This window comes from Odontomachus brunneus, unplaced genomic scaffold (genome assembly GCF_010583005.1).
Source record: "Odontomachus brunneus isolate Ranch 3 - 2012 unplaced genomic scaffold, Obru_v1 Obru_scaffold_162, whole genome shotgun sequence".
Lineage (NCBI taxonomy): Eukaryota > Metazoa > Arthropoda > Insecta > Hymenoptera > Formicidae > Odontomachus > Odontomachus brunneus.
This window is the reverse complement of record NW_022639612.1, coordinates 694,142-709,668: the sequence shown is the minus strand read 5'-3', so window position 1 is coordinate 709,668 and position 15,527 is coordinate 694,142. Positions and strand designations below refer to the sequence as shown.

General features: G+C 31.8%; 3 protein-coding genes and 1 long non-coding RNA gene across 12 annotated transcripts; 2 read left to right on the top strand and 2 right to left on the bottom strand.

Annotated features, from left to right (window-relative positions):
• The first annotated feature begins 5,058 nt into the window (after positions 1-5,058).
• On the top strand, positions 5,059-6,612 carry LOC116850970 (protein TIPIN homolog). The gene is made up of 2 exons (XM_032829870.1): positions 5,059-5,210; positions 5,436-6,612. Exon 2 carries the CDS (start codon positions 5,487-5,489, stop codon positions 6,375-6,377), a length of 891 nt encoding a protein of 296 aa, XP_032685761.1. The 5' UTR covers positions 5,059-5,210; positions 5,436-5,486; the 3' UTR covers positions 6,378-6,612.
• A 3-nt stretch (positions 6,613-6,615) lies between these two features.
• Positions 6,616-7,834, bottom strand: LOC116850971 (U6 snRNA-associated Sm-like protein LSm6). Of its 2 annotated transcripts, XM_032829871.1 has the most exons (4): positions 7,686-7,834; positions 7,280-7,301; positions 7,012-7,102; positions 6,616-6,813 (listed from the first exon to the last, which is right to left on the bottom strand). In XM_032829871.1, exons 1-4 carry the CDS (start codon positions 7,724-7,726, stop codon positions 6,665-6,667), a joined length of 303 nt encoding a protein of 100 aa, XP_032685762.1. In that variant the 5' UTR covers positions 7,727-7,834; the 3' UTR covers positions 6,616-6,664. The 2 variants fall into 2 exon arrangements, with proteins under 2 accessions (XP_032685762.1, XP_032685763.1); XM_032829872.1 differs by lacking the exon at positions 7,280-7,301.
• Positions 7,835-7,895: 61 nt separating this feature from the next.
• Positions 7,896-13,519, top strand: LOC116850967 (lysophosphatidylserine lipase ABHD12). 8 transcript variants are annotated; one of them, XM_032829863.1, is made up of 11 exons: positions 7,899-8,042; positions 8,488-8,575; positions 8,990-9,146; positions 11,097-11,215; positions 11,443-11,548; positions 11,676-11,875; positions 12,218-12,353; positions 12,437-12,554; positions 12,655-12,816; positions 12,898-13,025; positions 13,169-13,519. In XM_032829863.1, exons 3-11 carry the CDS (start codon positions 9,079-9,081, stop codon positions 13,206-13,208), a joined length of 1,077 nt encoding a protein of 358 aa, XP_032685754.1. In that variant the 5' UTR covers positions 7,899-8,042; positions 8,488-8,575; positions 8,990-9,078; the 3' UTR covers positions 13,209-13,519. The 8 variants fall into 8 exon arrangements, with proteins under 8 accessions (XP_032685759.1, XP_032685754.1, XP_032685756.1 ...); XM_032829860.1 differs by having other exon boundaries at positions 7,919-8,308; XM_032829862.1 differs by lacking the exon at positions 8,488-8,575 and having other exon boundaries at positions 7,919-8,308.
• LOC116850972 lies at positions 8,844-9,741 on the bottom strand. Its single transcript, XR_004379501.1, has 2 exons — positions 9,575-9,741; positions 8,844-9,173 (listed from the first exon to the last, which is right to left on the bottom strand). It is a non-coding gene; the product is annotated as an uncharacterized LOC116850972 (long non-coding RNA).
• Positions 13,520-15,527: the final 2,008 nt, after the last annotated feature.

The window sequence follows — 15,527 nt, the reverse complement described above, 5'->3', positions numbered from 1 at the left end:
CGCAATACATCCGCAGTTGGAAGAAGCCGCAATTGTATAAGATAGTTACCACTGATAAATAACTTAACAATAAAAACACACGTACGGCAAGGTATATATGTTTCTTGCCTTCTAGCTCACGTGCATGTAGGTACGAGCATATATTTTCGCAAACATGTGCCAGATAGATTTCCGGACATTTGACACGATGAGTATGACAGATGGGACGCAAAAGCGCGCGTGGACATTTGCCAATAGAAAAGCTCGGCTCGGACAGTGCTCTGTGTGTAGAAAACAACAAAACAACCGTTGAATATATCGATTTCGGATTTCTTCTAGGTCCGAATATTTTGTTGCTTAACACTGCAATTACGGATAATTTCGCAATGTCCGTTATACGCGCCGTACACGTTGTCTTACAGCTGCACCGAAATTCCTGTCACGCTATCTCCCCCAAATAAAAATATAATTGTTTGTTTGTCTGCGACGAAAGCAGCTTGATGTAATGCATCTTGATTCACTTAGTCATCGAAATGTGCACATATGCACGCGTGATATTTGCGAACTTTTCGAAGATGGTATGTGCGCGTCTACATTCCCACACAGCAGAGATGTCCAAAATATATCATAGGGATATTCTAAAGATATATTTGAGATATATAATATCTTCAAGATATCCCTATGATGTATTTGGGACATGCCACTAAAATTACTTAACTAAATTAATTAACTAAAGTTACTTTTAGCGCCAATTATATATTCTTGTTGTTCTAACGAGAAATAGTAGCAGCAATTCAGTAAACAAAGACTCACACAACAAAAATGTTCAAAATGTATCATTGAGATATCCTAAAGATTTTCATAACATTTTTAGAATATTTCCATGATATATTTTGAATATTTCTGCTGGGGAACATTATATCAAGATCTCGAAATATTTATTTCATGTATATTTTTTAAACGTTTTTGCTGAATACTTTAATAATATTTCAATTATTACAAAATATTGTACCGGATAAAATGATCTTTTTTTGAATATCGTGAAAATGTATTGGAAATATTAAAGTGTCAAAGCTACTCGTAATGCTGTTGATGTAATGTTAAAAACTATATATTAGAAAATCTTATACGCTATCGAATATCATTGCAATAACGTTCTATTTATTTTACTTACTGGCAATACGTATAAGGTTAATTATTATTATTAATATTATAGTACGAGACTTTAATATGACAGAAATGGATAATGTTACTAAAACTGCAGTTACTTTCAGCGCTAATTATATATTCTTATTGTTCTAATAAAAAATAGAGTAGTAGCAATACGCATATAAAATTAATTATTGTTCGCGGAATGCAAATAGTAATTCGCGGGTTAATAATACGGAATCATTGATCCGAAATTATCAAGGAACCGTGCGACATTCGATTTCCGAATTCTTGATTGCATACAAGAATATTTGAATTCGTTCATATGGCCGGCATATTCGCGCTATCATTGAGTTGATTCATCCCCGTTTCAGATTGGTGTTCTATTAGTTTTCGAACTTGGCATCGATAAATCAACCTCTTGGTACGCTTAAACTCGCAGCACATGTTTTTGCGATTGCGCGAACTTCGATTCGATTAATATACTCCCAGTCATGCGAGACTTTATTTGCGTGAATGATAAATTATATTTCCCTTATCCAAATATCGGAGAGAAGCTATTATTTCCAAAACTTGTAAATTACTTCATTTTATCATTAGTTTCTGTACTAATATAATCTGATTTCAAACAAAGTAAATTTATATGTTAAGGGGATGTCGGCGTGCCTACAAACCTGTTTCAGGTTTTACGTCGTCCAGACTGAACTGATCGAAAAGCGCTTTTGCATGCTTAAAGTACTCATTAAAACACACTGCGCAGTTATAATATTTTCATCGAAAACGGAAAAAATTTTTTAAGTTAGTTGTTTGCTAGCACAATTCGTAGGTTATACAAAATTTCTGCGATGCATATAAAAAAAAGGAAATAACAGCTCACTACAAAATGTTCTGAGGAATAATGTCCAATCTTCAAAAATATGTTTAGAAGCTTTAAAAAACCACAATTTCTTAGGGAAAATTGCAATTACTTTTTGCTAAAATATAGATAAAACAGAGCAGTTTAGACGTCCATAATAGTTCACGGATATTGCGTTAACGGCGCTAGTGCTACAATTGGTCACTATGAATACGTTCGGAAATTCGCTATTAGCGTTACATGTCATTCCATCTTTGTCATATACCTAAGGAAAGATAAAGATAGAATGACGCGATAGCGCTAATAGCGAACTCCTTGAACGCATCATAAACTTTATGTGAAATGTATGTACATACAAATAAATTGCTCACACTGCATAAGAGAAGGAAAGTTAGTAGAATAAGGATCTAGGATAGTGCAACATCCGTGTATAATACCTATTATAGACGTCTAAACTGCTCTATTTTATCCATATTTGAGCCAAAGCAATAGCAATTTTCCATAAGAAATTGTGGTTTTTTACAGCTTGTAAACCTATTTTTGAAGATTAGACGTTATTTTTTAGAACATTTTATAGTGCGCAGTTTTTTTCTTTTTTTTATATGCATCGCAGAAACTTTATATAACGTACGAATTGTGCTAGCAAACAGCTAACTTAAACATTTTTTTCGTTTAATCTATGTCTTTTCTTATACATACTATGCTGACGGCATATTATACTTAATCTAAAGACAGGGTGCAGTTATCAAAATATATTAAACGTTGGAAAGTCGTTATAAATAATGACCTCTGAAGCAAGGTCTACAATAGAAGTCGTAGAAATTGACCAATTGCGGTCGAATATTCTTCCCGTACTCGACTACCTACTTTAAAATGTTAAATGTGATTTATTCATTCGTCGCTCTAAAGCACTTACAACATTAAATGGAACTATTTAGAGCATTAAATCTTAAGGTGCTTTTACATAGGAACGTCGAGCGTCCAGCGTCATGTGTTGAGCACATGCATAGTAATATATAGCGAGTTGTTGCTGAAACGCAAGATTAATTTGATTACATATGAAATCTGATGATATGAAATATGATTACATATGATGAACTGTCAGTTAAATTTCGAGATATTTATTAGCAATTCAGAAAAAACTGCAAGATATTATAAAATCTCTATTAATTATCGGCATCATTTGTGGTTATTAAAATGCAATAGCATTATCAGTAACGAATATTACAAACAAAACATGGAGTTCATTGCATTAATATCACTAATTGCAAATATAATATGAGCAAAACAAAAAAAAAGTTTTGGGTGTTACAAATATTCGCAGAAAGAAAGAAACACTGATTCTATTACGCAACATCGCACTAATAGCGTCAAGACGCTGAAATCTGAACGGTTTAGATTTATGTGCAAAAGTGCTGCGCACGGATTTGACGCTCGACGCTCGACGCTCGAATGCTTGCATATAATGACACCTTTAGGGTATTTCACATAGGGTTTTTGTCGTACAACAAGCTTTTCGGATACGTTTATTGGTTGGCGAATAGAGTATTTCTAGGTTCTCTGTTCGTCAACCAATGAACGTATCCAAAAAGCTTGTCGTACGACACATGAAATATCAGCCTTATAGCTCCTGCACACAAGACACGGTAAGGGCTATCGCACACAAATTGACATAACTGCATATGCATAGTATAAGACCGTATGTACCAATGAGCATCGAGTATTAAGTCGCCACATTGGTGTTCGATGCTTAATATTCGATGCTCATTGGTCCATACGATCTTATGCTATGCATATGCAGTTATGTCAATTTGTGTGCGATAGCCCTAATGCTTGCCGCGCAGCGGAAGTCCGCGCGACAGCTAATCAATATGTTGTTTTTCTGTAGGAGCTAGAAGGTTATTACGGAAAGCAGCATATTGATTGGCTGTCGTGCGAATTTCCGCAGCGCGGCAAGCATTACCGCGTCCTGTGTGCCATTAATCGATTCGATTCTTTCCCTAACAATTTAGGGAAAAAGTTTTGTGTTCGTGCTGCTTGCATGTTTCATACTTTTCGCTTTTAAAAAGAGATGGACGCCTAATCAGACGCTTGGAAGAAACAATCGAGTTGGTTGTCTCGTTTTTGCTTCTTCGAAACATTTCAATATACTTTTGTCTAGTTTTAAATACGAAAAGTGTGAAGATGCAAACAACACGAATAAGCCTATTTTTGAGGAAAGAATAGAATCGATTCAGAATCGGGCATCTCAAGTGCGTTCCCACTTAGCGCATCACGCGTCGCGTCGTCTAAGTTAAGCCAATTAAATCGTCCCATTTTATTGCGTAACTTGACGCCGAATAAAATGGGACGATTTGATTGGCTTAACTCGAACGACGCGACGCGTGACGCGCTAAGTGGGAACTCAGAATGAAGTCCCATGGCATGTATTTTCCGCGTACCGCGTAAGCGCGTAACCAATAAATTGCGATGTATAGTATTTCTGTTGGAACTTCTAAAAGAATAGAAAGATGTGATTGGTTATGCGATTAGGCGTTACGCAAAAATACGTGCCATGGGACTCCATCTTAGCCTTATGGCTCTTGCACACAGAACGCGGTAATGTTTGCCGCGCGGCGGAAGTCCGCGCGACAGCCAATCAATATACTGCTTAATAACCTTCTAGCTCTTACGGAAAAACAACATATTGATTGGCTATCGCATGGACTTCCGCCGCGCGGCAAGCATTACCGCATCCTGTGTGCAGGAGCCATTACTACATCTATTGTAGATCGGGACTAATGCAATACTTGTACAGCAAAAAAGAACACACCTAATATTTTGTATTTTATATCTATATCACTCAATATCATTCCTTGCCGCTGCTAAACCGAATCGGGTGCATATTCACATATAATATCGTATCACGAGCGAATATAATTGAATTTCATCGTTTAGTGCATAACTGTACGCAACAGCAGAAAGAAATGCCTGGGACTCCAATTGAGCAGGACAACAACATGTTAGGGAAATTGCAGAGCGAGCGGTCGCCGGACGAACCGAAGTGCAAGTCCGTTGTAAGGGAGATTACGCAGACGGATCGTTTAAACAAGAAACTGCTCGTATCAGTTTTAGAACGAATGAAGAAATCAGACGGGCAGTTCGATAAATTTATGGAGGACGGCAAAGGAAACAGCGAATCGTACGACGATAGCGATTTCTAGGGTGACCGGCACTTATAAACTGAGTGAGTTTAACCTATATTTTGATGAATTTTAGCATGATAATTAACAATATATTCGAACTAATTAATGAGATATTCACACTACTACTTAATATTTAAAGGAATCTGTAAAAACATTTCAATTTCATACACATCAATCTAGAATATATACAAAAAATTTTATTATATAAATTCTCAGCAGTTTTATTACATAGAATGTTTATAACTGTTCATAATGTGTTTTTCTAGGACTTTGCATAAGTGGTGCTTATATTTAATAAAAATATATCTTGTACTATCATGGCCACTACTACTTTTGATTATGAGGGTGATGAAGATATTATTGCTCATTATGAGGATCAGGAATCTGATGGTGAACGAGGTAGTCTTAATGAAGCAGAGGAAGCAACTTCTGATAATGATAAAAATAATGAGATGGGAACTAAGCGAAAGATTGATCCATCAACATCCAAATCACATATAATAAGAAATCCAATACCCAAACTTAATACAGAAAGATTAAAAGGTCCTAGTGGTATTCAGACTATTGAAAAGTATTTTGAAGGTTTCAAGTTTAATGGTAAAGGTCATGAAAAAACAGATCTTGATAGAATTATGAAAAGATTGGAACATTGGTCTCATCGGTTATTCCCAAAGTATCACTTTGATGATTTTCTTGCGAGAGTTGAACAACTTGGATCAAAGAAAGATTTGCAGGTATATTTAAAAAAATACCGACTAGACATGATTACTTCAGATGATGGCTTAATTGTCCATGATAATATGGATAATGAAGAAGATCAAGAAGAGAGCGCACCTCTTGATGATTTCGATTTATTGATAACTGAACAAATTCAAAAACAAAAGCAAGCCAAAATGCAAGCCTCTACGTTAGCCTCAGCTTCTGCTTCAGAAGATGCGTTCAATGAACTTTTGATACAATCTGATAACATATCACACTCACAGATACCAAGTACAGGCACTACTGGAAATGAATTAAGTGATGAAATAAGAGAGAAAATCGAGCGAAATAAGCAGCTGGCTATCCAGAGAAAGTTTGAGAGACAGAATGAACGAGAAGAAGTTAAAAGAAAGAAATTGGCTGAAAACATTAATGCAAAACTTTCAAATGAGAACTCTGATCTTACAGTTAATGACAGGATGGATACATCTCAGATGGATGATGTATAACCACAAACCAGTGGAAATATAGATAAAGCAATTTGTGCTGATAAGTCAGAAGCAGTTATTGAATGAAGTCAATAACAGACTATATTTGAGTAAAATGCATAGTAATAAAATTTTTGTTATTAATAAGATATTACTAAAATTTGTTAACACAAGTGCAGTATAAAGAATTGCTGAAATGATTGTAGAAGTAAGCAAAGTATTAACTATTAGAAATATACATTATAATGGATTTTAAGTGTTTAAGTAAATATTTAATTTTTATTTGAATCCTCATTCATCACTTATAGTTAATTTCTACGTTTTTGTGTGCTAATGTATAAAACATTGTTTCCACGAATGAAGGCATCGCCATATTTATCTTTTAATTGTCCATTTACATATTCTTCTGTTTGTTCAAGCGCTATGTTCATATAACCATCGAGACAAGCCAACACACCTGTAAAAGAAATATTAAGATATAATTAATGGATATAATTTTCAAACAGTTTTCTGTCAAATATCAAAGAACATGGAATAGTCTTGTTGGTTGTAAAAAAATTAAAAACTTTGAATCTAAACTTCATTTAAAAGTAAAATAGTTACATAAACAACAACATTCCTATTACATTGTGATATTTTGTAAATAAATACCTACCTCTATAGTCAACACCACTGTTCAATTTAACGACGACAGGTCGCCCATGAATTTGTTGTATAAATTGAGATAATGCTTCCTTCCGGCTCATCTATCAATGTACAAATATACTTTTATTATCTTATTATTTGATTATTAATCACATTGTAGTACAAATTATTTATTGCCCCCAGGAAGTTAAATTTAAGTAAGAAGTTATATTTATATAAGATATATTTTATGAAGTTAATCGCTAATGTTTTATGATAACAAATAAGGATATAATTACCACTAATGTTTCGTGTATTTTCCTAAAAAATGAGAATAATAAGTCGATAGCTTAATAGGTAATTCGGTTATAAACGACGTTAAAACTTAACCTAACCTAAGTTATTAAGCTTGATCTACAATATGCTCTTTAAGCCTATTCTACAATGGTAGTAAGCAGTAAAAAGTAAGAAGAGAAGGAAATTGACCAATCATAGTTGATTATCCTTCTCACATTCGATTGCGATTGATCAATTTCTTATTCTTATTTCCTACTTCTTATTACTTACTACCATTGTAGAATGGGCTTCAGAGAATTTATTTTTCGTAAATAAGCTCCCTTTATTGAACCACCGACTGTGTTCCGACAGTATTGTAGAATGACGTATTGTAGAACCGACCTTGATGTAATTAGAAGTAGCACTTACGTTTCTTCTTTATCAGTTTTCTTTGTTTCAATAATATGCATTCAAGCCCCGACAAGCAGGCGTTTTTTCCCCTTCCAAGTACGCACACAGCCGTTCTATTTACCTATGTGATGATCGTCGTCACACGGAATAAACAGAGCGGCTGTGTGTGTGTAAGTGGTGGGGGAAAAACGCTTGCTTGGCGGGGCTCGATGTACATCACTGTGTCGACTTCCATAGTTATACAGTATTACTTATAGACAATGTTGGGAGCTAACGGTGTTAGCTAGTTCGCGTTCCTCAATCGTGTATCAGTATTTCATCAGTATTAAGTGAAACAGTATAATAAAAACGTTTCATTAAGTATTTCGTTTTTAGGTACGCATTACAAGTCGCGTAAAATACGATACACATCTGCGAATCGCGATATATCACGTCAGAGCAACGAGCAACATTATACTGTCGCGACATATCACGCAAGCGTCACTCGTATAATTGTATAATTTACAAAGTGTAATATTATATAAATAATATGTTTCAATAACTTTAACGGGATAGGTGATAATTGTTTCTCGCAGTATTGCTATATCGACTTTTATAGTAACAATGGTATATTGGCTACTGAGGAAACGTTTCTTGAAAAGGTATCCGCTCGTATTTCATTAAGAAAAAGAATGCATATGCTCATTGTTTCTCCATAACATGAATTCTTTCCTTAGTAAAACATGACATTTCTTACTTGGTAAAGGACAACGTACTATTACACAAACTTTAACATTCTTATACTAATGTGCATATTTACTCCATCATTTTTATATTTCAGATACTAATATTTCACGATTATTTAGGGAAAGTGTGGGTTATATATGTATTAAAAGATACAGGAAATTATTTCTTTTGAATAAAGAAAGGTAATTGAAAAGATCTGATGTATCATTTGCAAGATAAACTGTATTAATGCATATATGTATATGATGTTTTTTATTTTAAATCAGTGACCTATTAAAACAATAAATTATTATAAAAAATATTATTTTACCTAAGAATTTTTTTGTCTGTTTATATGAGCTTATACATTATTTTTTATAGACATCAAAATAATATTGTGCTGTTTTATAAAAGAAATTAGTATTCAATATTTATATATAAAAATTAAAGAAAGAAAAAAGATAAAATATCTTATAAAAAAGAAATATACAAATCTTTATTGATAAGATTATACATTAAGAGGGATAATTATAATAAGATCACCATTTAATACACATCGATATTTTTAATTATTTCATTCTCATTATGTATTTAACATGTTTAACACGATGACAAAGATTTCTTGCAACAAGTCTGTGGAATTAAATTTGATCTAAGAAAGGATTTACGACGAAAAGTTATTATAAACAACTGATAACTACTAACAATGAAATCAAGTCACCTATTATTAGCAGCAGTGCCATTCGCCATCCTTGATATTTGGTACACAGGAATGTAAGTTACTTTGTTGTGATCGTACTCCTGTGAATATGTTTACTGTGAATATGTGTACTCGTTTAATTTTATATTATTGTGCATCACAATATATGGCTTGCAAGCTTATTTAAGATAAAACTATAAAACAATTGGTATTCTTTTGTTTTTTAGGAATTATTTAAAATTATGTAATTCTTTCCTATGAATAATTTAATGCAATTAAATTCATTATAATATATTCTACAGTTTTTTATATGTCAAAATAAATTAATAGTAAAAAAATTAATTTTGTACAGGCTATAATATAATGACACATGACTAATAGTACTCATTAGAATACCTCAATATATTTTATTCCTGAGCTTACAAATGCAAGTTTCATATATTTTGCCATAACCTGCTTTATTTGTCATATAATACAAAAATGTCACATAATAAAAAAATACCTATAATTTTGAAAGAGGTTATGCGTTTTTCATTTTAAAACAATGTTTGAGAGTTGATTATTTCAACGAATTTAATTTTTCCGACACTACAACAAAAAACGCGGAAAAGGATACCTTCTCTCACAAATATCACGTTTTGCTTACTCATGAATATGCCTAAAGATTACCGCGTGCTTCGCATATCTGAAGTAAAATTTTACGGAATTAATCACTGAGTGAAGAGCAGTGGAAAAGGACTTTAGAACATTACTAATATCAGCTGATTTACAAATAAGATAAGAGTGGGGTGTACGAATGCAAGGAATAGAGAACATCTTGACGTAGCAATTGCGTACTTCATGTTGCAATATTAATTGTGATAAGAAAGTAATTTCATATCTCTCTCAAAAACATTTTATTTGTAAGTAATTTACATATATATTAAGTAATTTACTTATATGAAGCAGATTTATATAAGCAAATTTTTAATATGAAGTAGTATAGAAAAATATCAATATTAGCTTAACACTGAATATATTTTTTATCTTATAATTTTACTGAATTTATGATTTGGATGGAATTTATGATTTACGTGTTGATAGTTTTATATGAGTAAATTAAGAGATAAAGTGTATGTGGTAATTAATTAAGATATATAAGTGTGAAAAAGAGTGAAACAATAACACAATATTTAAACTAAAAACTTTATCTGGTAAAATTTAATACAAGTGCTTATATTTAATGAAGAGAAAATTTTTTATTCTTTATCTGTGAGAAACATAATATTGATAACAAGTATACTACAAACATCAAGAGATGAAAATGTATGCTAAGTGTGCCTTATGTACACTGTGCACTAGTGCTTTATATGGATAACAGAGCAGTCGTACGAGTGACAATATAGAATACAAAAAATTGGTGTTATGCATATATAACGTCAATCTTTTGTAAGAAATCAGCATATAACACTGGTAGCAAACAAGTTAAAAGAAAATGTGTAAATTATAAGTGTTATAAGTGTAAAAGATAAGTGTCCGCTATGAACATAGTAAGGTACATTATATGACATATGATTTGTTCTGTATACAGTGATATATATATATATATATATATATATATATATATATATATATATATACATATATATACATTACTATTTATATGTAAATTTATTTAATCTGGTTGAGCTTTATATCGTGTACAATTTTTTAGTGTGTGTGATTGTGTATATGTAGTGTATGTACTTAGTAATAAAAGAGTATTTGTTTTAATTTTGCATGCATTAAGTTTTTTAAACAATTATATATATTTATTATTCTTAATTGTTAATTTTTCTCTTATAAAATATAATTATAACCATTGTTAACCATTGTTGCTTGATTTCTGTAGTTTATGTAGTTTGAAATTTTTTCTTAGCATGTATATCACATGTTAGTTTTATTGTTATAATTCTATAAGTAAATAAACTACAATTAATAATCAGATAAAAACTTTTGCCAGATTAACAATCACATGCATATAAATATATATAAATGTATTGCAGATTCTTAATTTGGACTATGAAGATATCTGCAGTAACATACCTCATTTTAGCTGGGCTTCTACCTATAATTTTCCACTATTCCTATACTATACAAAAAAAATTATTATTTTTAAATTTTGGTAAGTAATTTAACTTTGTACAACTAACAGAAAATAATGAACGTCACCTTAATTACCTATAATTATCTATAATTACCTATAATTACCTTTCATAAATTAACTATCAAGAATATATATAAAAATAAACATTATATTTCTTGCTCTTATTATACATGTTGATTATGATATATGCTACTTACATATGTATGTAGAAAGTAAATTTAACCTGTTTTGTAAATTTATTTCAGTACAATGGCCGCTTAAAACAAATTTTTCTGACCCAGAATCAGTTGGACTAGAAGGTGCTAGGAATTTTTATTTACATACTGATCAACAAGTAAAAATAGGTGCATGGTGAGTGATTACAATCTATTGTGTAACTTTTGAATTAACAAAAACTGTAACTTTCCTATCATTATATTAAGATATATATTGCTAAATTAATGTTATTATGTTAATAAAAATTAGTACATATTCACAGGCAAATATTACCACGGTCTTTACTAAATAATTCCATTCCTGCAACAGACGAAGCTTATCAAGAACTTCTAACTAATTCCAAGCATCCTGTGTTTTTGTACTTGCATGGAAACAGTGGTAATAGAGCAAGTTCACATAGAGTTGAGCTTTACAAGCTTTTCCAAGACTTGGATTATCATATCATTTGTTTTGATTATAGAAGTAAGTGTTAGAAGTTTTAATTTACGTGCTTTCTTTTAATTCGTTCGCTACTAGTGTCATATGTTTGTGCATGATTGATTTCTCATGAGAGAAATCAACACATATGTTACATATGTGTAAAAATAATTTTTTTATATTAACAATTTATTTTTTCCATATTAACAAATTGTCTATTAAATCCTATTGTATAAAAAAAATATATGACGGTCTATGTGACGGATGATTTCGCAGATAAACGATAGTTGCGGACGTGTTAAACTAAAGAGTAATTTGTATACAAAGATATACAGAATTAATGTTTGTATATAAGTGTAAGTTATAATTAAACTTTTTTTTATTTAGGCTATGGGGATAGTGATGTAGTCGAATTATCCGAGATGGGCGTGGTTATGGATAGCAAATATGTTCTTGAGTGGGTATTGAAAAAAGTTAATGGTACAGTACCAGTTTTCGTCTGGGGTCATTCTTTAGGCACTGGGTGAGTTATTTTATAAAAAGAAAAGAAATATTATTAGGTAATAACAATTTATTATACTCGTATAAATTTGTTTTTGTCAATAGAGTTTCTACACACGTGTTAGCATTGCTAGCAGCTGAAAATATACAACCAACAGGTTTAATTCTAGAAGCACCATTTAATAATGTAGCTGACGAAATAACAGAACATCCATTTGCACTGGTATTTTCTTTATAATATATAAATTTACATTAATTTAAAAATTGCATTACTTGATATAGAGATGGTTTTATGTTTATTCCATATTCTATATTTTATATAGATATTCAAACATTTACCATGGTTCCATTGGATAATTGTCGAACCCTTTTACAAAAATAACCTACGATTTGAGTCTGACAAACATATCGGCAAAATTGAATGTCCTATTATGATATTGCATGCTGAAGATGATGGTGTGATTCCATTATCTCTAGCGGAAAAGGTATAAATATATATCATTTACAGATTTTAAATTACTTCAAAGTTTGTAAGTAATCAACGTTTGTGTGTTGTATGTATTCAGCTCTATCAGGCGGCAATGAATAGTTCCGGAAATGATACAGATCGAATTCAAATGATAAAGATCAATTCGTCTTATGGACTTGGGCATAAATATATTTGCAGATACAAAGAATTGCCTGGTATAATAAAGTAAGTTATTAATACATTATCAAAATATAAATGTAATAAAAAAATTTATTTAAAATTTATTTTCCTATAACAAAATTTTATATTTAAATTAATGGAAAAATCACGTTATTATACTGTTGCTATGATGTTTATTATATTTTTAGGACATTTGTCGCTAAAACATATGGAAATCTAGTTGGATAATCAAACAACTATAGAAACTCAGACTTTCATTATCATCATAAGAGAATATTCGAACTTAGTATCATTTAATTTACATATGAAAAAGTTGAATATATTTCTTGAAAATAGTAAAAACAATTTTCGTTATTTATAGAAATTTTTTTTGTCTATCATATAAAATTCCTCGAATATTAAACAATATGTTTATTTTATATCTAATAGTGTTTTTCTGTTGATTATATGTACAATGAAGTATTGATGTTCAAATATTTGTGTACTCATGTTTTAATTATGTGTAAAATTTAGTTAAATATATTTTTATATACGTGATACATAATTAGTATCATAGAACTGGCATTCTGTGTATGTGATGCACTCTTCTATAGTAAGAAGTAAATTAATGTCCAAAAATATTGTAACGAATGTTTCTTGTAAAATAAGTGGAAATGCCATGTGATAGGAAAGCTTATACTGTGATAACTATTCCAATATCATGGATATTATATTTATTAATTTTATATCATTAGCTCTTGAAAATCAGAAATTTATATCAAATATTCAGCTTTTCTGAATCCATATGGTACTACCACTTTACTTTTACGCTATAAAGTGATGGTCTTATTTATGATGTGATTTTAAATGTAGCAAGAAGTAAATTGCTGATGGCTATTTGCTGTTGCATTGATATTTTAAATATTACTCACATATATAAATATGTAAAATAAACGTGAAAAATACAATAAATATATACATATATGTATATATACTACATATCATTTACCGATGTTGAGTTTAATTAACCTACTCTCTATTAGTTTAATTATTAAGTAAACAAAAGTTTAATTATCTGTACAAATTAAAAAATTCCTTTTTTGATAAAGGAAATTAAGCAAAATTCAATGGGCTTTATTTCCTACAAAATTAATGGTAATGAGATAGTTTAAAAAGCACTTTACAGCTTAAAGTTTGAAATCGAATATTAAGTTAATTTCATTCTTATAGTATTTTACACAGCTTAATTCTGAAATCAAATATAAAGTTAACTCCATTCATATAGTGCTATATAAATATGAACAAAATTAGATACTATATATATATAAGATGTAGTAAAAAGAAATCCATTATTTTTGCATTAAATTGAAGGCTTTATTTAGCATAATTAGAATGATCCGATTTAGGTCAAATATGCACCGTTTTGTTCGATAACTTGTTGCCATTTTGAAGGTAATTCCATTATGCCTCTCTCATAGAAACCCTTGTCCCTATTGGCAAAAAACTGGGACAGTCGATTTTCACAAGCTTCTCTTGAGGCGAATTTTTCACCAGCAAAATCATTCGCCATAGACAGGAACAAGTGGTAATCACTTGGTGCCAGGTCCGGACTATAAGGTGGATGCATAAGAACCTCCCAACCAAGCTCCCGGAGCTTCTGGTGAGTCACTATCGATGTGTGTGGCCTGGCGTTGTCCTGATGAAACACAATTTCTCTCCTATTGGCCAAAGCTGGCCGCTTCTGGGCGATTGATTCCTTCAGACGGTCCAATTGTTGACAGTACAGGTTCGAATTAAGAGTTTGGCCGTAGGGGAGCAGCTCATAGTGGATGATTCCCTGCCAATCCCACCAAACACACAGCAAAGCCTTCCTGACCGTTAATTCTGGCTTGGTCACCGTTTGCGCCGGCTCATCGTGTTTCGACCACGACTGTTTTCGCTTGACGTTGTCGTAAGTGACCCACTTTTCATCACCAGTCACCATCCGCTGCAGAAATGGGTCGATTTTGTTGCGATTCAGCAGCGATTCGCAGATGGAAATTCGGTCCATGAGGTTTTTTTGCGTTAACTCGTGTGGCACCCATACATCGAGCTTCTTTTTGTATCCAACCTTATTCAAGTGGTTCCAAACGGTTTTTTGTGTAATGTTTAGCTTCTGAGCAATCAAAACAGTGCTTACATGACGGTCGGACTCGACGATTTCCATTATTTTATCGACATTTTCAATTGGCCTTCCAGAGTGTGGTGCATCTTTGACATCCAAATTACTGGAACGGAATCGACGAAACCAAAATTGCGCGTGATTGGCTGTTACAGTATCAGGACCATATACACTATTCACATTTTCAGCCGCCTGGCTTGCGTTTTCGCCTTTATCAAAGAAAAACTGTAAAATATCGCGTATTTTCTCTTTGCTGATGTCCATCTTTGACGCGCGCTCAAACAATAGTTTGAGTCAAACAATCACAAAACTGTCTGAGAAGTTTGTTTAGTACGAAATCTTATCTTTCTAACGCCATCTAGCGTAAACCGATTGCACTTATACAACGCGAGATACACATTACTAAA

Coding starts and splice junctions, on each gene's coding strand:
- LOC116850967 (XM_032829863.1), top strand. CDS start 9,079: ATGAAATCAAGTCACCTATTATTAGCAGCAGTGCCATTCGCCATCCTT. Junction 11,876..12,217: donor CATTTGTTTTGATTATAGAA/GTAAGTGTTAGA, acceptor TTTTTTATTTAG/GCTATGGGGATAGTGATGTA. Junction 12,817..12,897: donor CATTATCTCTAGCGGAAAAG/GTATAAATATAT, acceptor GTATGTATTCAG/CTCTATCAGGCGGCAATGAA.
- LOC116850970 (XM_032829870.1), top strand. CDS start 5,487: ATGGCCACTACTACTTTTGATTATGAGGGTGATGAAGATATTATTGCT.
- LOC116850971 (XM_032829871.1), bottom strand. CDS start 7,726: ATGCATATTATTGAAACAAAGAAAACTGATAAAGAAGAAAC. Junction 7,302..7,685: donor AAAACTGATAAAGAAGAAAC/GTAAGTGCTACT, acceptor CTCATTTTTTAG/GAAAATACACGAAACATTAG. Junction 6,814..7,011: donor CAGTGGTGTTGACTATAGAG/GTAGGTATTTAT, acceptor TTTCTTTTACAG/GTGTGTTGGCTTGTCTCGAT.